General features: G+C 38.2%; 1 protein-coding gene across 3 annotated transcripts in view; it reads right to left on the bottom strand.

Annotated features, from left to right (window-relative positions):
- Window positions 1-2,124: 2,124 nt before the first annotated feature.
- The window catches only part of AMMECR1 (AMMECR nuclear protein 1), an 80,551-nt gene continuing 60,635 nt past the window's right edge, over window positions 2,125-22,040 (bottom strand). For 2 of the 3 annotated variants that reach the window (XM_049827830.1, XM_049827831.1), the window contains 4 exons: window positions 21,188-21,302; window positions 12,703-12,793; window positions 10,894-10,990; window positions 2,125-5,872 (listed from right to left, as the gene is read on the bottom strand). In XM_049827830.1, the coding sequence (XP_049683787.1) occupies window positions 5,758-5,872; window positions 10,894-10,990; window positions 12,703-12,793; window positions 21,188-21,302 (418 nt within the window). In that variant the 3' untranslated portion in view covers window positions 2,125-5,757. The remainder of the gene's footprint in view (window positions 5,873-10,893; window positions 10,991-12,702; window positions 12,794-21,187; window positions 21,303-22,040) is intronic. The other variant, XM_049827829.1, reaches the window with a different exon arrangement.

Genomic DNA, 22,040 nt, shown 5'->3' with positions numbered 1-22,040 from the left:
GGTTTTTTTTTGTGGTTTGTTTTTTTTAATCTTCTAAATCAAGCCTTCAAAGCAAGTAGAGTAATGGCCGCATCAATCTTCAACTTGTAAAGGTTACATAGCTTTTATTGGTTTGTTTTTAAAGACTCTGCACCTACAGACAGGAGATCTATTAGTATTGAATTAGTTAAAGGCAAACAAAAGCACTTCTAAAATCAGATCTGAATTCCAGGGAGATGTTAGAAATTTCTTGCTTTGTCTCAGGAATTACCCTACAGAGGAAATAAATAATACATTCCCTTTAACTCAGACTCTCAGTGCACTAAGAATGTGGCTCAGGGAGCAGAATTCTCCAAGTCAGTTTTACCTGTCCGGGTACTTTGTTTTGTCATCGGCTGGACTGCAGGTTTGTGGCTTCACAGGAAGACGCTCCTTCCCGTCTCTCTGGTGTCAGCACAGCTGTCCGTACCGACGCAGAGGGTTGCCGAGGCTTCCTCACCCACTGACCAACACCCCGGGAAACTCTGCTACCAAGCTGGAGTTACTGCAGGGACACTGAAAACTGCCATAATGAAATAAAGGTGCTGGTGTGCTGTTCTCTTTGGCTCTGCTCAAGTAAAACAATGTAAAAACGGCCCCACTGTGTTAAGACTAAAAGTTTTTGGGGAAGGGGGAAAAAAACCTCCTCCCTGTCAGTGCAAACTCTGCACTGTAATTTTTTTCCATAAAAATTATATCAACGTGACAGTCTCCACATTAGCTAGGTACGGTATGCAAGATAAGATAAAGAAATCCCTCATGGCAAAGTAAGCCTCGATATTCTTTAAAATCACACCTACTGCTGTAAGTGTAAATATGAAGAAAATGTACTGAAATTATTTTAGGCGATACTTGAAGATGTTCTTTGATACAGTTTGCCACATTACTCCCTTGAATAATGTTGCTACAAGTAGCATAGGCAATGTGTCCTTACACCAGTGTAACTGGTTCTGCAACAAAGTTTTGCTTCAAAAGGTTAAAACCACTTCCCCCTCCTGGAGAATAAGGAGCCCAAGCCTGGACAAAATTCCATGTTTAAAGTTAGACATAAAAAGTACAAAACTGAACTGATATGAATACTGATAAATATACTGATATCAATAATGATATAACTGATATAAATGCTGATTGAACTTGGAGTGTTTAGTGACTTGCTTCTGAATTAGACTGAAAGCTGCATGCACCTGTCCGCAATCTGCTCCTACGGCAGGCAAAATAGAGAGACAGAGTTAATCACAGAAAAATACTTCTAACACATCATCAGCCTTTAACACTAGGTGCAAACGTTTAAATAGAAAAATTGACCAAGCCGCACAATTAAGCAGAGAAACATGAAAAGAAATAGTGATTCTTTTTCCTTATTTTATTGGGTAAATGATTTAAAAGGTAATAACAATAGTGTTAAAACTACTACAATATCTTTCCACAGCCATATCTCACAGACCCACAGATAACCTTCTATTTTTTTTTTTTTTTTTTGCTTTTTCCCCGTTTTTCTCTTTTTAAGCCGTACTTATATTAAAATGCCCATTTCAACAGTTTCTTCACACTAATAGCAATTAAATGTGGAAGGAAGGAGGATCTAGTTATAAAGGAAGGGGGTTCAGGTAATCTGTGATATTATTGTAATCAATCAAGTTACTAAGAAAGGAAAAGACAGAGGCCTTACAAGCTACTCCAGGTAGCTCTAAGCCCATTGTGTGTCACCATTGCATTAAAGATAACTCAAGATGCTGGTGAACAATTTAAAGTAATTCTTTTTGTAACATATAAAACACTAAAATAACTTAGAAACTAGATCCAAATATCTTGAAAAGAATCAACTTTGATATACAAAAACAGTCATAAGTTGTTACAAAAGTTTCAAACAAAAGTTTGTTTTCTCAGTGCGTTTATGTACCAGCGCAATTACTGGGTCCAGAGCAAAGAAAGAGGTTTTTATTTTTTATTTATTCTTTAACAGTAATAAAAAACGAGGAAAACATATCTTTGTATATAAAGAATCATTGCTGGTCTTAAGAATAAATGTAACCAGAAACCCTTAAATCTGAGAGGCACACTTTGGGTTTCTCTCTTTTTTTTTTCTTTTTTTCTTTTTTTTTAAACTTTTTTAAACATAAAAGGAAAGTCACCAGTTTATTTAAATGGAGGAGATATTCAGACTCCCCAAATAAACTTAATTCAATTAACATCACTAGCAAAAATCAGTTAGAAACTGTACAAAAATAAAAAAGTTAACACATTTAATCCTGCAGGGATTTTGTAAGGACTGGAAGGCAGGCTTTAGGAGCAGCATTTGGGCATGGCTGGAGGCTTCTTTGGTTCGATCTAACACACATAAGAGATGTAACCTACTCCAGACAACAATTTTAAAAACCCGCACATTTGAAGACAAGTAAAGAGGTCCGTATACAAACGCCAGGGTGTGCAAATGGATTCGCCTGCCTTGATTCGATAGTGTATCTGAGGTCAGAACTCTAGCGTGGCCTCCCCCTGCTGTCATCAGCATTGGGGTCGAGATGGTGAGCAGTCAGTGCTACAGCGGTCTAGGCAGAAGGAAGGCCACTTGAAGCGTGACTAGGTAATAGTTTCACGTCAAGTCTACAGCTTTGTCGTCTCAATTCAGTTTACAGAACAGGGTTCTTAGGAACATTAAGCAAAAGAATTAAAAAAGCCCCCAACAATCTCTTGAATGGAATAAGGCAAACTGTGTAGTGCTCATAAAAATTAGCATTCCAACTTAAACAGTGAAATAAGCTACTTGGTTGTACCTTAACTTCTTACAAAGTACCCCAAATTAAGACCAAAAAAAATTTAAAAGTCTGTATCTAAACCCAGCAATATATCTAAAAGGGTACTAAACATAACTACAAGGGAATGACGTTTGTGAAAGCAATTGTTGCTCAGCTTTAAGCGAACAGACCTGTTCTGTCCCAGTGCATGTCACAGTGAACTGCACGTTTTGTACAAATAAACCTACAATTACACAGAAACGATCCATAGCATTTTCAGCACTTGCATGCTGAGGAGGTAGGTGCCCTAGAAACACTGTAGATAGACTGATTATTCCAATCTTTTAAGAAAAATATCATACAATCTGATTGACCACAGACTCTGTAACAGTTTTTTAATGAGTGATACAAAACTCTGGTCCAGAAGGGTCTGGCATTAACTCATTTCAAAAGCACACCTTTACAGTTTGTATAACACCCTTTTAACTATATTTTTAAGCAACAGCTACTAAGAGATAGACAAAAATGCATTGTGCATTATGCTGTATACAAAAAGGAGACAAAACTATCCTTTTCTCCCCCAAGCCATGGTGGGAAGTATTGCTGACCTTGTCCTTAAAAACCTGCAGGATTGTTTATTCATCAGTATATCATTATTACACTGGTAAGAAATTCTGTATAACATCTGCATATATCGAAGATTTTTTAAAAAATCTGATATGATTTTAGATCCGCATGACCAGTCACGTGACCTGCTTGAGGTTGATTAGCACCTTTCAATACATATATATTTTTATATATAATAGATCTTTTTAAAAAACTTCTAACAATGAGCTCATACAGAAGCATGAGCATGCTGTAACGAGATGACAGATAAAGATGGGGTTGGATGACATTTTTTTTTTTTTTTTTTTTTTTTTTGCAGCAGAATGATTCAGTTTGTGCTCAGTTTCCCTATAAGGGCAAGAAAAAAAAACCAACACAACTCTATCAGGTAGCCACTTGTTCACAATTTCCACTTGAAGACTAATCCATTTAAAAGTGTTCCCCAAGTAGAAACAAGACAACAGTATCATCCAAAATAGCCTCTGTATAAACATCTATTAATTTTTGCAGCCTCTGGCTGGCATCTTTTGGCTCCTGAAATTTCAGGCCCTCTGCTTATAAATTAAGGCATCACAACTGAAAATGTTAATATTTGGACATCAAATGCTGTGGATGAAGGAATACCAGAGACCTTCTACAAGAACCTCCATGGAAATTAAGTGGCAAAGCTAACCTTGCGTAAGGGATGAGCATAATTTATCCGTATCTGGTTTTGAAACCCTATTGAAACATTTTTACAATTAGTCTGATTTTTTTAACAACTGAATTTTAATTGATTTTATCTATTTGAATTTTATATATCTATGTATTTACAAACATTCATTATTCAAAATAACTGGAATTTCTGCTTACTGTGTTTTACTTACTCATATTAGGAAGGTCTTTTCTGTAATAGATGGCGTGTATTGTCCCCTAGAATACGCACTGAACTACAACAGGTATTAGTGGGAGTTCTGCAGGCACATGAGCAAGGAGCTAGCTCCTACCATAAACTGGGCTTGCAAATACACCACGCATACCTTTTACTAATTCCTATTTTTACAGCAGGAAAAAGTTGCGATCAGTTTTCTTTCTTCTGCCGTGTGGAGGGGTATCAGAATTATTACACAGTACTTACAGCTCTCAAGTACTATTCCTGCAATAGATGAAAACATGTAAAATTATGGCATACTTGTCCTGTGCTCTTTCACAACAGTCTTTTTTCTTTTTTTTTTTTTTTTTTTAAACAATAGTTAACGTTATCTAACTATTCATGACTTGATAAAACTCAACAAGTTCAAAAGCAGAAGAAAGAACAAAACAGGGATTTTTCTTTTCCAAAATAGGTTTGCTATAAAAAAAAAAAAAAAAAAAAAGAAAAGAAATCTCACTTTAAAAAAAAAAAATCCCCAGAAACCTGACACCAGAGCAGACTCAATATAGTTTGCTAGAATGTCTGGCATATTTGCTATATTTTTTCTATGAATTTTATATATAAGTATATAGTTATGTCATAGTCAAAGGCACTAAAATCTAAATCCGTTTTCTTCCTAATATGACATTGGCTACTCACCAACCTGTTTTTAAAAATGAATGTCACTCCTAATTTGAGATCATCAGAAAGGCATCATCTCATTACAAATGCATTATTATGACTAGTCTTGACAGGGCTGGATTGCCCTTGGTTCCCAGCACAAAATGGGAGACAAAGGTATCTGGTAGCCTACTGGATTATGTCATGCCCTATCAATTAGACCACTTGATTCTGAAAATGCTGCCGTGTTAACGTCACCTCTCATTGTACATGTAATTGCTTCTCTTCATCCAAAAAAGCATTTTGTATGTCAGCCTTGACGTTTTGGCTGTATGTGCTGGATCTGAAGATCATGTACATAGCTACAAAAAAAATCTTTACTGTGGGGGTGAGATATTGTACGCACAACATTATTAAGAACGTTATGAAAATGCAATTCATTGTCTAGTATAATACCTGAATCTGATATGTTTCATTCCCTGTCACACCTACTAATGCAAAAGCCATGAACGCCTTTTTGCTAAGCAAAGCATCCCTAACTGTAATCCTTAAACTCTTCCTTCCATCCACAGTCACAGAAAGCCTTGATTGATATCATTCAATGTTAACAAAGTAGAAATTTAAAATTTCATAAAAAACCCAAGGGCTATATATGCTGCAAAAAAATCTGCAGTGACTCAATAATAAAAAAAGTATGGGATCTTTGTAGTAATGCAGTTTTCCCTCCCGTTGCCATGATGAGCTTAACCAACTAAGAAGCCTCAACATGGCAACGGAAACTATCATCATAAAATGGTACAGTAATAGAGATAGCTAGACCAAGAAGGGGCAGGGTCTCCTGGGAAGAGGTCTGCAGAGAGGTCCAGTGACTGGTCATGCGGCTCAGTGTCAGGAATAATGGTTGTACGGTGGAAGGGGGTGCCCAATACCATTTTGGAAGTGATGATGCTGACGATGGGCAAGATACTCTGTGTAGCTCATCGTCATCTTCTCACTACGGTACCTAGAAAAGAGCAAAGAAGCAAATTCAAGAACTGTTACCAGGAAGCTGTAAGTAGCACCGAAAATACTGCACTAGTGGTATGTTTAACGATAACAGCTCTGTGCTTCTGATGTTATGAATAAGACTAACTTCAGTTGCGCAAGGGCAGGGAGGGAACCGCCATGGCTGTCAGGGTCATTCTTGACTCACGTGATAAATCACAACATAAGTGCTTATGAAAAATATTTTAAGCAAACAGAACTGTTAAAAATTGCTGCCTACTACGTTGCTTGAAGCAGAGGGAATAGAAGCTCACGATGATTTATTAAGAATGTCCCATATCTTCAGCCAACTCTCTATATAAAACCTAGGAGAAAAACTAAACAAGCACTACAGATTTTTGGACTGTTTTTAAACAATCAGTATCAATTGCCTGCCAAATTCTGCTATTAAAATAATCCCAGCTACATTAAATGGCATTACATTCTTTTTAGACTAGAATCATAGACTGTCTCAGGTTGGAAGGGACCCATCAGGATCGAGTCCAACTCCCTGCTCTTCGCAGTACTACCTAAAACTAAACCATACGACTAAAAGTGTCGTCCAGATGCTCCTTGGACTTGGACGGGCTTGGTGCTGTGACCACTTCCCTGGGGAGCCTGTTCCAGTGACTGACCACCCTCTCGGTGAAGAACCTTTTCCTGGTGTCCAGTCTGAACCTCCCCTGATGCAGCTTCATCCCATCTCCTCGTGTCCTATCGCTGGTCAGCAGAGAGAGATCAGCACCTCCCCGTCCCCTGCTCCCCTCGAGGGAGCTGTAGACTGCAACAAGGTCACCCCTCAGCCCTCTCTTCTCCAAGCTGAACAGACCGAGTGACATCAGCCACTCCTCATAAGTCTTGCCCTGGAGGCCTTTCACCATCTTGGTCATCCTCCTCCAGACACAGTCTAACAGTCTGATGTCCTCCTTCTATTGAGGTGCCCAAAACTGCACACAGTACTGAGGTGGGACCGCACCAGTGCGGCGTAGAGCGGGGTGATCACCTCCCTCGCCCGGCTGGCTGTGCTGTGCTTGATGCACCCCAGGACACGGTTGGCCCTTCAGGCTGCCAGGGCACTCTTAACTCATATTCATCTTGCCATCCACTCAAAACCCCAGATCTCTTTCCACAGGGCTGCTCTCCAGGCTTTTGCCCCCCAGTTTGTCCATGTAACCAGGATTACCCCATCCCAGGTGGAGAATCTTGCACTTGCTCTTGTTAAATTTCACACGGTTGGTGGTTGCCCAGCTCCCTAGTCTATCCAGATCTCTCTGCAAGGCCTCTCTACCCTCAAGGGAGTCCACAGTTCCTCCTAGTTTGGAATCATCAGCAAACTTAATTGACTCCTGTGTCCAGGTCATTTATAAAAATATTAAAGAGCACTGGCCCTAAACCTGAGCATTGGGGAACCCCGCTGGTGACTGGCCACCAGCCTGATGTCACCCCATTTACTAAAACTCTTTGAGCCTGACCCATCGGCCAATTGCTCACACAACGTATTACGGCCTTGTCTAGCTGTATGCTGGACGTTTTGTCCAGAAGGGTACGGTGAGAGACGGTATCAAAAGCTTTGCTGAAATAAAAGAACTCCACATCTACTGCTGTCAACTAGATGGGTGACCTTGGCATAAAAGGAAATTAAGTTACTTAAGCAGGACTTTCCCCTCGTGAACCCATGCTGGCTATGACCAATGACTGCATTCTCTCTCGCATGTTTTTCAGTAAGTCCCAGAATAACTTTCTCCCTAATTTTACCAGGCACTGAAGTGAGACTGACAGGCCTGTAATTACCAGGGTCTTCCTTCTTACCCTTCCTGAAAAACAGGACGATATTTGCCAGCTTCCAGTCGACTGGGACCTCTCCAGAGTCCCAAGACGGTTGGAGAGAGGTCCCACAATAACATCGGCCAACTACATGTAACTAAAAGCAGAATCCAGGCCCTGACAACAAATGTCTTAGATATACTTGCATCAGTATTGTTTGACAACAAGGAACATATTGCCACATTTACACTTATCCGTGGAAGTGTAAAATCTACACAAAACCAACACTATTCCACATTTCCACAAATTTCACTTAAAAAGACCTTGCATAAGAGATCTGACAGATGAGGTTTGGTGAATCCAGCTAGTGATTTAAAATATTGCCACCTCTCCTTTCTATCATATTTTTCTTCTGGAGTCGCTCTGGTTGTTCTCTCCTCTTTTAGGTCTGAAAAAAACACAACAGATGGCTCAACCACTTGCACTCACAACCCAACACAAAAGTTTAAACTACTGTGGAGTTAACCAACTGCAGCAATTAAGGTGGCAAACACATTTTGCTTCTGTTGCCTCTTTGCCGGAGGAACAGCGCAGAACATCTTACACTTGCAGCTTTTTGCTTCAGTGGACGCGTTTCAGAGCACCAAAGGTGCCCGCACTTCCTCGATACAACAGTGTTTGTTAATGATGTACTAATTTAACAAATGGCCGCTGGTCCTTGCTGAGAGATTAGCTGCAGCTCGTCTTGAATTGCTGTGAATGGTAAGCGGCACTCTGCACTTGACGAGTAAGCCGGTCTGTGAATGAAATCCCCTGCCACTGAAACTAAACCGTAAGCTTGGCAGTTAATGAAGGTTGTAAGTGGGTCAAAGCAGGCCAAAGGCTGCCTGACGGGAATCACATCTGCTCGTTTAAGCAGAGGGAGGAGAAAATGCAGTTACTGTCCTTACACGTTCTAGACCCCTAGAACCGGTACTCTTCTTTCAGCTCTGCTATTTTTTAGCTCTCTTCTTCAAAACGGGGCCAGAGCTACTGGGTATTCACTTGCAGTGAAGATAGTTAGCAATAGATTGGTTTTGATCAGCTTAGAGCTTTATTCACACGCAGGCCATTCACTTTAATGTAGAGACTTGAAAAAGAAGTTAAAAGGCACTTATTCCACTCTTCCAATAGATGTTTTACTGTATGACAAGAAGTTATTAAAATGAGACTCTAAAAAAAGGTTGTCCGATGCTGGGAAATGGTTACTATTTTAATACTACTGTTTATAATATGTTAGTAAAAGCTGGGGTTTTAAGCAAGTAAAACAGCCAAAAAAAATATTTCTTCTGAACATTAAAAATTATGCTTTGTTTATTCCACTTATCAGGCCAGTGATTTTGCTAGCAGTTTGGATGTTGTGAACTTAAATACACTAAACATGGGGGGGTTTGGTGGTTTGTTGGGTTTTTCTGGGGGGGCAGGGGGTAGGTTTTTTGTTTGTTTTGATCTGTGCTCACATGCCATTGCTCCAAACAAAATCATGTAGCTGAAAGAAAACATGTGCTATACAGAATTTTTGTTTCTTGGAAAAATATATTCCTTATTTATTGAGGTGTGCAGAAATTGTCATTTAAGTACTATAGCACTCTTACTCTTGCCCTCAGCTATCTCCGTATATTCTTTTTGAACAGAAGATAGATTGGGGTTCTGCATTTGGAAATTCAGCTGGATTCTGTAAATCCTTCCTCCCTAATTTAACTTTCAGAATAGCATGTTTTCCTTACTCACAGCTACTCCACAGTAATCGGGTTCCTACAAGAATCCAGAATTCGGAAGAGTCATTGAGGTACAAAGTCTTTATTCTTCCTCCACAAGATCACTGAACAAGCAGTTCCTCTAAGACTAAAATATTTATCTTTCTAATAAATTCTTTACCTTCTATCTGGTCTAAACATTAACCTCTACTAAGTAATAGCAAGATCTGTAGATGAAGATGACAAATGTGGGAGCTAAAAAGAACCAGAATCTCAGGTCTTTGTCCTATGAAAGTACATAAAGAATCAGGAGAATCCAAGTATTTTCAAATGTCTGAAATGAAAGGATTGGGTTTTCATTATGGACAAGGAAGACAAGTCTGGCTTGCACCTAGCTGCACTAAGTAAATAAAGAACTTCCAAAGAAATGAGGACACAGAAACAAGAGTAAGATACACAACATTTTTAGAACTGATCTTGTGACCTACAAGTCCCTAAAAGTTGATAAAAGATAGGAAGGATTAACAGTTTTGGAAAAAGGATTCTAGCTTTGTTACTTGTATTAGCTGTATGTCCAGTGTGGCCTCCCTGAAGAGGATGAACAGTCAATACTTCCTTATGACATAAGATTTGGAAAAGTCTTATTTCTCGAAGCATGGAATAGATAACTAGAGTTTAGCAGTCATTTTACACTGCCAGCTTATAAAAATACACAGTTTTAGAGGCGTTCTTATAGACATTTACTCCTCCACCCTTCACCATGTAACTATAATATTATGGGCAGAATCTCTGCTGCCAATTCTAAAATATTTTGGCTCCCACCCACTAAGAAGCCCTCAGGAACACATTTTATTAAATTAGCAAAATCAAAATACACTAGCGTGTGAGTGACAGAGTATGGAATAAAATATTAAATTCATGTCTTCACTCCTGAGACTACGCTGACATAGTTTAACTAGTACGCTGACTGTCAGATCAGCTACCTAGTTTGCATACCTAACATCTGTTCAGATAAGGGAAACCTGTATTCCAGAGGAGATAAAAAAGACCAGGTGCTTTCTCTGGGAACTGAACAGGTTACTAGGACTGAGGGGCCTCCATGACTTCACAGCAGCAGACCCATAGTGCACCATCTGCTCAAATACAAATCGACAATGGCAAGTAATCCTTGTTAAGAGCCGCCAATGAACAAACTGTAAAAAGCAAGAGCTAATACACTGCTAAGATTTTCCAGAGTTACGAAACAAAATTTGCGGGTACCCTGACACGTATGTAGCCTGATATTTCACAACAGCCTTTTCTTTCTTGCTTAGTGCCACTAATCCCTATGCAAGGCACAGACAGTCTCAAAAGTCCATACTGCTATTACGAAAAGAAAGAAATCTTTAATAATATATACAGGAAAGTGTACTATTAACATCTGAAATAAGCACTTACCAGGAACGAACACACCGCAGTATTACAAAAACAGGACTTATCTATAGTATCCCATGATGCATACCTGGTTAGCTTTATTGTTTTCCTGAATTCATTAGTAATCGGAGCTTTGTAGCCTCCTTTCCTCAATAAGGAATCTATGGTTTGAATGTGGTCCCATCCTGTTGAATTTTACAGTAGTAAAAATCAGTGAGAAGTACAGCAATAAGAATAGATTTTGCAAAAATACAGTACAGTATGTAGTGTTATTGATAATGAAAGGGCTCTGCTGAAGTTCTGCATAAAACATACAACGTTCTTCCCTACTTAAGAACAGCTGAAGGAAATATGACATACAGGATTTCTTTACACACAAAGTTTTCTCTACGAACAACATATATTCAACGTCTATTTTTTTATCTTGTAGTTGAAATATTTTAAAAGCGGACCCACTATATCCAGGTGTCCTAGATTGGGGGCGAGATACAAAATTAAACTTTTCTGAAAGGTTCAGGTACGATCATGTATCACAATCACTTTATACATTATAAATGGATATGACAGTATGAAAAATTAAATTTCTGTATAAAATAAAATTTAAAAGAATTATTAGTTGAACATGTGCAGAGAACTTCAGAGATTAGACTTCTTCATAAATATCACAACTCTACAGTGATATGTCTAATTTCAGAACTACTAGTCTGGGTAATAAAAAAAGAAGTGAAGGATTAAAAATACAGATTCATTACTGTTCTCAATAAAATCTTCATGCTATTCAAAACTCCTACTTACTGATTTAAAAGAGCCTAATATTTTAAGTAGCTGTTAGACATGTTATTTCCAAAAGATGCAATTAGATTAGTCACATTGTTACATTTAAAAAAAAAAAAGAAAAAGGTAGTTTTGAGTACATAAAAATACAAATGGTAGTTTTGGGTACTTTATAAAGAGTCAGATTGCAATGCACAGTCTACTAATACTATTTAGAAATTTAAACACCATCCCCCCAATTCCTGAATTTAAAAGAAGCTTGGAAAGTCTCTAAACTTTTAAGTGACTATTTGGAACCAGAATTATCAATTAAAGATGATCCTCAGTAAAGATTTCATCCTATTCCTTAGTAGACCAACTCAAATATAAAAAGTGGAGGGGGGGCGGGAGGGGGGGGGGGAAGGCAGCAAAGCAAAATGTAAAAGATTGAGATACGCTGTCAAGCTTGGAAGAAAAAAACCAACATCGTGAGTAGCCATAGTCAGCTGCTTGGTCCAAAAGATTACTATTCAACAAACTCTACTATAGTTTTTTTAATTCACAAACTTAAGTTGGTGCCTCTATCAAAAGGGACTTTAGCAACATTATTCTGGACTTTCGTATTGGAAGTAATTCCCTTCCATCCACCAAAAACCCCAGGACGCCAGTCTTTTTAAAAGCAACTAAGTACTAGCAGAAAGTACCCAACTGGAAAAAAACCCAAAACAAACAACCCCACCATAATCATTGCAAATTTAGGAATAAACAAGCTGTTAAGATAATTGACCAGACTTCCCATCACTTAACAGTTTTTGCATGTCACTAATATCACAGCATAACAAGTATACGAAAATTGGCAGCTTTTAACAACCGTAGTTGGTTGACAGCACTGTACCACCCCTCCATATTTTGTCTTCCTACAGCTACACAGCATTTACGACTTGTTTAAAAAACAGCTACAGTTAACTGAATCCCTATAAGGGGACCGATACAGGCATGTAATTGGCATTTTATATAAGAGTCTTCTTACAATTAAATATTGCTCCATCATCTGACATCAGTGCAAGGTCAAATATTGCATTTTAGATTTATATGTATGTTTAAATTCTTCACCAGATCATATGAAATAAAGTGCAACAATGACCTTGCTCCTTTGCAACCTCCGGTAAGTAGGTGGCGGTGCGTTTTGATCCTTTTTCATTGATGAATTCTATTCTAATGCCATGTACACCCACCTGCAAGAAATGGGCAACTTTATTAGTACACTGAAAGAAAGAAAGATACAAGAGATTTCTAACGTGATAAAGCCCAAAACGTGAACCTTTCAGTGGTTAAGACCATTTTGCAAAGAGTTTCAAGAGGTGGTACTGAAGTGAATGTAATCTTTTTGAAAGGTGTTCACATTATAGCCTTGTAAGATCAGTAGCAGCACAAATATGGTCCTCAGCTCCCCACCACAGAGCTTCATCTCTGGTCTGAAGGAAAGCCAGCTGAGATGCAAAGGTTGTTCTGTCTCTGGGTTTTACTGTCTTCTTCTGACACTGGCAGCAATGTTGTTGCTGATAAAATCACCTGGTTGCCAAATATAATCTGCAGGCAACCAAACAGCTGGCAAATCTAATGATGCTTCAATTAAGAGCATTAATTTTGTTCAAAGTAACAACTGAACAATGAAAGATTTGTCACACTACGAACTTGAGCCTGGAGCCTTCAAAATTTCTGCTAACGTATGACGAGGAAAAGGAGGTATTCCAAAGCTTTCAGCTTCAAACTCCTATTTCCATGCTACTTAAGTACTCTGATACGACAAAATGCCAGTAGGGAAACCAAAATTACTAATACCAAAGAGTTAGACATATATAAAGTTGAACTGCCAAACAAACAAACAAACAAACAAAACGGCTAGGCACCTTTCCAGGGCATTGTTTAAGCACCCCTGTTTTCAAGGTACAATAATTCTGTTGAGAGTACCTGCACTTGGATCAGGCATGCCATAAAAGATACTCCATTGCCAGTAAGTTTTCAGTTGCTTTTGAGTTCTGTGCGTAAACACAAAGCATTAGTAGATGGACATTTTTATTTTCATGCCCACATAACTAAGATGTTATTTCCATTTAAATCCAAAGTTCCCAACATTGTATGTGGAAATGAATAGTTCATGTTTAAAAGGGTATGTTATTTGGTACGGCACTTCTTTTTGGACACAAAATTAGTAGAAAAATGCTGTAACAGTTTTTCCAGTGACAACCTATTTTACTGTAACCGCATGACTGTCAAAAAACAAATAAGGAATATTTACAAAGCTCTACCACTTGTTCAATTAACATATTTGCTTATATTAAGACTTTATTTTTTAATCTTTATAATCATTATATGTAACATAAGCATGGGGAAATGGGAGGAAGAGTCTCTTATGGCTGGCCATGGCCTCAACTATTTTCCCCCATGAACCTAACATTCCTTACATAGGAAAAATGACTTGGAGACTAATGAATTTATTAATTCACTGCAAATTTTAACACTCCTAAACCTAACTTTCATAACATATAATCGCTACAGAGATCAAATCTCTATACTCAGATGATGTAATTATGAACCCAAAGGACCTGAAAGTAAAATGAAACAGTGTTAGAAGCTGAAATGAGCCTACTGAGTTTATTCCAAGAACAGAGTAAGTTTTTGCAGCTGGTGATTTTGTAACTGTTGATATTCAATTGCCTGAGCACCGAGATCAAATATTTTCAGGTTTTGCACACCTTCAAATCCTGCAGAATATTAGATTCTAAATTCTACACAACTGTTTTGCATAACAGCGACCATGTAGTATTCATGAGAAACTAACCAGAAGCACTAGGGATGTATTAAGTATGATGCAACATTCAAGCAGTAGGTAATTGCATTGCACTGGATGTTTCCCATTAACCATTTTAATGGCCTTTTAGGCCCATGTCTGTAGAAGAGAAAGATGTAAAGCAAAATGAATAGGGCAACACAATGGCACCCACAACTCCTCCGGTTCAGAAAATTTCATAGCATTCTGTGAAGCATGAATTCCAACTGCGTAGCTAAGCAGTACTCCTAGTCCAGTACAAATGGCTTTTCATTGTTTAGCTCTAGTTAATCAAAAACAGGCCGGAGTTAAATAAATGGAAGCCCCACACAAGCAAAATAAGAATGATCCACGCTAAGACTGGCATGGGCACAGTTAGGAATTTATTTTGACTTCCTCAAGTAGACCAACGTTCCTGCATTGATGAAAACTTCTATGAAATTTCCTAAACCATTCCTCTCCAAGATGGGAGGTAAAGGGTAGGTACGTGTTTGGAAGGCATTAACTGGACTGTAACTGGCTTGCCTACCAGGCTCAGCACAGAACGTCATACAAAGCCTATGGCATACTTCTCAAAACAAAGTACTGATACACTACAGGCAAATGTTTGTAGAATAACATCTGTCTGTGCAGTTCAGAAAAACAAGCCAAACAATCATCTTCTGCAAATGGAGTTTTACATTCTGTCTCGTCTATCACTATTTATTAGGGAAATGACTACACAGAGGTATCCTGAGCTGCGGAAAGACCACACAATTGCCGTATCAGCCTCCCAAATGGGTAGGAATCTATTGAGACTGTTGCTACTGGGAGAGGAAAATGAGATAAGGAGAGACTTTGAAAGGCAACAAACCAATCTCCTCCAACAGAACTATTTTTATAGGGTTTAGAGCCTGAAATTCTGTATACTATTTATCCAGTACCTGTAGATATAAACTTTTTGGCCCACTGTATAGGTGGCCAGAGGCTACCTAAAACTAGGTCCAGTGACACTATTAATTAAAAAACGCAGACCTTTCCCTAAATCTAAGGATTGCATTAAACTACATATTTTACTTCTGAAGTGACCTCAACAGAACTTCAAACTTTGTTGTGTATTTATACATACTCATTTATATGCATTCTTTTTTTTAATTAATCATTTATTTACATACACTATGGAATGGGGGAAAACATGTACACACATTTATTGTTTTGCCAGGTGCTTCTGATACTTTCTAGATTATTGCCCGTAATGCCTTTCTCTCTCTATCTGTCTCAGTTGGGCTAAGAAAGAATTGCTCCAAACCCCACCCCGAAACCAAAGTTCAAGCAACTCTCACGTTCGACTGTTCTGACTCAAAGTTCCAAATACAGTTTCCAAATGTGTTCCTCATGTACTGACTCTCCAGCCGTACTAAGAGGAAGAAATAACATGATTCTCATTAGACTATCAACATGAAATTTGGATAAGCATCTAAAACATCAACACTTGTTGAAATTTAAGCTTCTAGTCCACTGTGGAGTAAACGATCATCTAGTTATTCTGTTCAGTTTTCTCTACTGCACTGAAACCTGTAAGAGATTTGCATGCAATTATCACCAATTACTTTAAGACAATTTAATTGTAAACATTTTTTCAGAAATACATTAAAACAGATAACAAACAACCTGTTACAAAGGATCCACATGGGATACCCCGGAGCTGGAGTAGCGCAACCCCTCCTTGGTGTCAGAAACAAGTGCCTGCCTGGTCCTCAAGTTCACTCACTGTTTGCTGTTCTCCTCCGCTCAGGACTGGAGCCACGGCTCGACGGACAACCCTCACTGCCGGCGGAACCGCGACAGATTCTGCTTGCCCGCTCTCAGTTCTACCAGCACAAGCGTTCACGTAACCCCATGACGAACCAGACCAGGCTGTTCTGGGTTACGGCTAATCCTTCTGCTGACTTACAGCTTGTCAGCTCAAGCTTTGACCAGCGGCAAGCTATAAACATTTTCAAACAAAAAAGTTGGCCTGTAACTTGTACGGTGTTCCGTATGATACCACATAACACAGTAACTTTCCCCATTATTTACCTAACTAGTACTACGAAAATAACCATATACAAACTTGTCTGGAAATGGAATGCATCAGGTTAAGCGACAATTGCTACTTATTAGAAGCTGACCCCCCTTTTTATTAGCCGAATTCTACAGCTTTTTAGCCTCGCACATGTAGCAAATATGCTGGCTTCTTTCTGATCGTCTTTAGTAGGGCTTAAATATTACACTCTGATTGAACAATGGAGGCAAAAGACTACTCAGGAGATGTGTCCTCTGCTTCATGACAAGCGTTTTTTTTTTAACGAATCATGTATTTACATACATGGAATCACTGAATATTGTCCAAACAGAACAAAATATCGAGATCAAGACTCTTTCTTCTCTGTTCCAAGGAATATAAGCTGCGAAAATTTCTGGTGCCGCTGCACTTGCAGGAAGGAAAGAATTTCCACAACTCTTAAATGTGCTAACTTTGTCAACAATGAAAAGCCGCCTTTCAGTCAACATTATTGGCTACAACTATTTAAGCTAATATTTAAACCGGGGCATACAGGCTAAAGGCCTTCGGTATCACCACAGCAAGCATGGACAATTCTGCAGCTTTTACTTTACTGAAGAACAGTGACTTCAGGGCAAAGATCTCTTTCAAGGTATTTTAAGGAAGAGCCGCTGGTCAATTCTAGTTATTTATTACCCTGTTGGAATTACAATAATGTTTTCCAAAAATTTTCTTCTTATAATTACATACATTCATAATGTTTTAATACAAAAATAGGGAGAGGGTCTGAATTAGCAAGACAGGCTTTACCTTCTAGCAAAAAACCTCACAGATTCTTAATTAAATTAATGAGAAAATAAATTTAAAAGGTGTTCATTTGCTGTAACATGAAATAGAGAAGAAATTAGCGGAGGCACTTTTTTTTTTTTTTTTTTTCCCCCTAGAAATACAGAAAAGCAAAGCAAAGCACGCAGGGGATACATGAAATCATTTCCCATTGTAATGTACCTTGCAGCCGTACTCTCTCAAGGAGGCAGAGCCTGTAGCACCAAAGTTGGAATTGCAAGACCTACAACATGATCACACCTTATATATGGCATTTCTGGAATCTGAATCCACTCACAGGACCTTCCGAGTGTAGGCTTATTTGCCCAAATTGCAGACTTCCAAGCTTCACAAACCGAACAGAAGTTCTTTCTAAAGGACCTAAAGCCACGATACTTCACAGCAACCTATTCAAACTCTTCTACATTTCTTCTGTTGGGGTGCTGCTAGCTACACACACAGTTCCCAGTGCAACACGAGATGCAAGTGTATCTGCATTAAGAACAAACTGCAAAACTGGAGGCATCCTGAGTCAGGAATTCAAATTTGTGCAGGAAAGAAAAGAGTCAGTAGAAGGACAGATCAAAAAGATGAGCTCAAGGAGAATGGAAATATGGATAAAGCTGAGTTTATGTGGGGAAAGAATGACAGCTATCAATATCAAATGTGTTTAAAAATAATTGGTCTTTATGACTTGTCTCCCAAGTAGTCCTTTGATATCTGATCTTTAATAAAAGAGCAGTAGTATCAAAAAAGGAAAAGTACGTTAGAGTTTCTCATGTTGCCCGCCTCTTTGAGATGGAAAGGCTGTGAAACTCCACCCCAGCAGCAACTGGACCACAGCAACGTTTCATGGGTTCTGTCTAGCAGAAATGAAGAACCAGTTCATACACTCCCAGTGCTCATTTCAAAGCCCTACGTCTGTTCAGCTATTCAAGTGCACTGCAATTCATATGAAGTCACATATAAGTCAGAACACTAAATTATATTTTAGGAAGCATCCTCATGAACGATGGCACTGAAGTGGTCCTTTAAAAGTTTGTACTTTCTCCTAGTTACTTTTATAAAAAGTGAAAACGGCAGCAATTTGTAAAATCATATGGGAGCTAATAGCAGTCAATTCACTCATATCTCCTGTTTACTTGGTTAAGTTTCTGCTGCAAAAGGATCTCACATTGCTTTTTACAACTGAAATATTAATTTACTTAGTTTGGGAAGATAATTCATTAATCAGAGAAAAGAAGCTTTATCACTCTGCTTCAGGATATAGGAGACACTCCTGAGTCGTGTCTTCAGACGATCTTGTCTCCAAGCCACCGGAGCACTGCGAGTTGTCTGAACTGGCAATTCTGAAATATTGTGATCTCTGTCAGCAAATTGCTGAATTGGCTCCCACAAGATCATCAGTAGCATACCTACAGAGGTAAGGTCTCCTAACCAGGCTGATGTTTTTCAGGATGATCTGGAAATTAGCATTATACGAGACGAAAGATGCAGAATCTCTTTACATCATACTCTAGACGTCCTGAAATGTCTTTCTGCCATTAATATTGTGTAACTGCAGCTCCCTTAAAAGAAACATGGATGACATAAGCTATCTCACTGACAGGGGTACAAACAGTGGTGAATCATTCTTTTAAGAGCCAACAATTACAAATTTTGTCCTTCTCATATTTATACACCACCCCCCGCCTTTTACATGGAAAGCTTGTGGCTCATGAAGCAGCTTTATATGACACCATCACTTAAGAAGCATGTTTAACTTATAGGAAAAAAGGAGAAAAAAAAAATCATGGAACCTACTTGGTGACCTTTTCTTAGAATTCCTAGGAATTTGCTAGAGGTTTTAAAAACCTATCATTAAAGAAACCTTACGTGAAATAGGAGAGAGCAACAAAGCAAATGAGTAACACAAGAACTATTATATTTCTGACCCCTCCATTCTTCCCTCCCAAGTCAGGGCTTTTCAATAAGAAGAATCGTGAGAATCCATAAAATCAGGCAGAACTGAGCAAGGCTACAGTTCTGCATTAAGCTTGTTTACACTGTTGTTGAAGTCTCTAGGATTCTGCAACAAGATATAGAAAGGACATAGAAAGTAAAAGCCTCCTTTGTTTCATACAAGTCTTAAAGTTATGAATCAGAAATCTCCCAAGGAACAAAGTTAAAACCAGTCTTTCCAAGGGAGAGTGGGTTTTTGAACTCAGGCTTTGGTTTCAGCTTCTCTTTAAGGATGAATATTTTGGTCATCTTCAAAGTTTATTATTGAGAGAATAAAATGGCATCTAATAATATTAATAGACTACCACATGGAAAGAGCTAAATGCTATTTCATTATGCACTTCACACTTCTAAAGAGACATTTTCTAAGTGTATTCATAGTCTGATTTTTTAATAAATTATAATAAATGAAATTAAACTGAAAACATCACAATGGTCACTACCAGAAGTCAACCTAGTAAAGCAGAAAAATTCTACTAGTTTTCATTTTGACTTCCAGCTTGGTTTAGTATTAAGTCCCCACAGTTTTGATTACTTGAAAACATTGTTTAAAGCACTCCAACAGCTCAGTGACAAGACAAAACTACCGCTCTGAAAAAAAGCTTCTTGTTGAGAATGCACACACACAGTTTCAGCTAAGATTTATTTTTGGTCTGACATTACATAAAAAAATGAGTAGTTCTGATTATGGTGAAAATGCTGATAAACCCCAAAGGAAACTTGCATCTCATTCAGAATTACATATCAGAAGGTAAGAAGCCTTTGTCATTATGAGTTGAACAGAAAATGCATTTTTATTAGATTTTCAGCTACTGTAATATTCATAATGCTGAGATTACTGCTGGGTACCACCATTCTGATACAGTAGGGCCTCTTACCATTTTAACAACAAATGAAATTTCTATTCAATATACATTTGTTATATGTGAATACAATAGAAAGCCTCTTTTTCTCTTAAAAAGGCCTAAATATTTCATAGGGCCAAGTCATTATTAAAGGGAAATACTGTAACTTGTGTGGTGTCTCTGGCATTGTAACATGTCCACTATCATATATGACAATTTCAAAATTTTTTTTATGTCCACTCAAATATAGACTCAAAGGGTAAGACAAAAGTCATACTGAGATGAGAAGTTCATCTTAAGTAACTTGTTTTTTTGCAACTGTCTAATACCAAATAATTTTGGAAAAAGCAGAAGAATACAGAGTAACCCTTCCCTTCAATATACCTTCCCAGAAATAATTCTAAAAGCAGCATTTGCTCCTTAATCTCTTTTATGCTGCTGTTCCAAGAAAATGCATGCACATTTCCTAGAACCTAACAATTAAAATAGATTCAGCTCCACGCATAAGTAGCAAAGAAAAACAAGAGCAGTGATTTACTTGGCCTCGCTGCGTAAGGACTTTGTGGGGTCTGTGCAGGCCACTCTGAAAGCAAAGTTAGTTTTGGGAAAGATCGATGGCTCACTCCTACAAGCTAAATAAGGCAGCTTGTTTTGGGATGGCAATGTTTTGCAGTGCTTGTTTCCAGAAGCATACATCAGACTATTAACTTTCATACTGAAGCATCCTCTTCTCAGAATCAATGGCCTGATCTACCACATTTCTGTAGTTACCTATGCTGCAAAAGAGGCCTCAGGACACCATCACTCAGACAATACCTTGCTTGATGTAGTCTTAGACATAAATACGGCTGTGCAGACCGCTCTTTCTCTGAATGCCTAAGTGGGCAAAAATACAACTTCATTCCATTTTCATGGCTCAGACTTTTAAGGTGATGATAGTTCTATCAAAAAGGATCTTTTGAATCTATGCACAAAACAATGTGTATAGAGTACAAACCAGTGACAACTACACTAAACATATGCAGATAATTTAAATGGTGTGACTTCTGCTTTAGATGTTCATGGTATGAAAGTAATTTTCTTAAAAGGTATCTGACATCCTTACCTCCCAGTCCATGTAGTCACATACATCTTCAAAGTTAGTGAGTAGAGACACTGAGCAGAAAAGCCGTGGCAGCTCATCCCTCGTCATTGGGGGGAAACGACTATCTTTAAGGGCACTGTTGAAGACAAAACAGAATTTCAAAGGATTTTTTTGTTTGTGTTTGGGGGTTTTTGTTTTGTTTTGTTTTTTAAGTTCAAAGTTCTAATGAATCAACTGAAAAGTATAAAGGACAAAAAAAATCCTGATGAAATGATGACCAGTTTGATAATCCAGTTGCCAGTGTAACACTGACCAACATTCCCAACTTTTTCCTTAGACATCTGTTTCAATTCTTGGCTGGCCAGTCAGGTGGTGTTCTGAGGGTCATTCTTTCCTGAGCTCATTTTGCTACTGTGACCATCTTATTAATGAAGCAGCAGAAAGTTTTTTGAAAAAGTTACAGAAGCAATAGCTCTTCTACTTGCAATTTAGTAGATCCCTTTCAAAAAGGATTAAGCTATACAACAAAGTAGAGAGGGAAATTCTATAGGCTGCAATAATCAAACACATAATACAGTAATCAAACTGTAGAACTTAAATTATTCAGGGGGGGGAAAAAAATCCAAACAAGCAGAACACTCTCCAAAAAAGAATATTATTCCTGCTTATTGTGTGAATATAAAAAGAGAAAAACATCCAAGGGCTCTACAGACCTGTAAACCTACGGGACTTGAAGATGTTCTGCAAAGCAGAGGTAACGATTAGTAACAGTGAAGCTTGCAAACAGCTAAAGCTAATCCTCAGGCCAACGTACCGTTCTACAGACAAACACACACCTAATGGGGTAAAATTCAATACAGAGAGGACCTATCTG

Source organism: Accipiter gentilis, chromosome 24 (genome assembly GCF_929443795.1).
Source record: "Accipiter gentilis chromosome 24, bAccGen1.1, whole genome shotgun sequence".
NCBI classification, from domain to species: domain Eukaryota; kingdom Metazoa; phylum Chordata; class Aves; order Accipitriformes; family Accipitridae; genus Astur; species Astur gentilis.
Note: the sequence above shows the minus strand (reverse complement) of the source record. Positions and strands in the feature narration are given on the sequence as shown.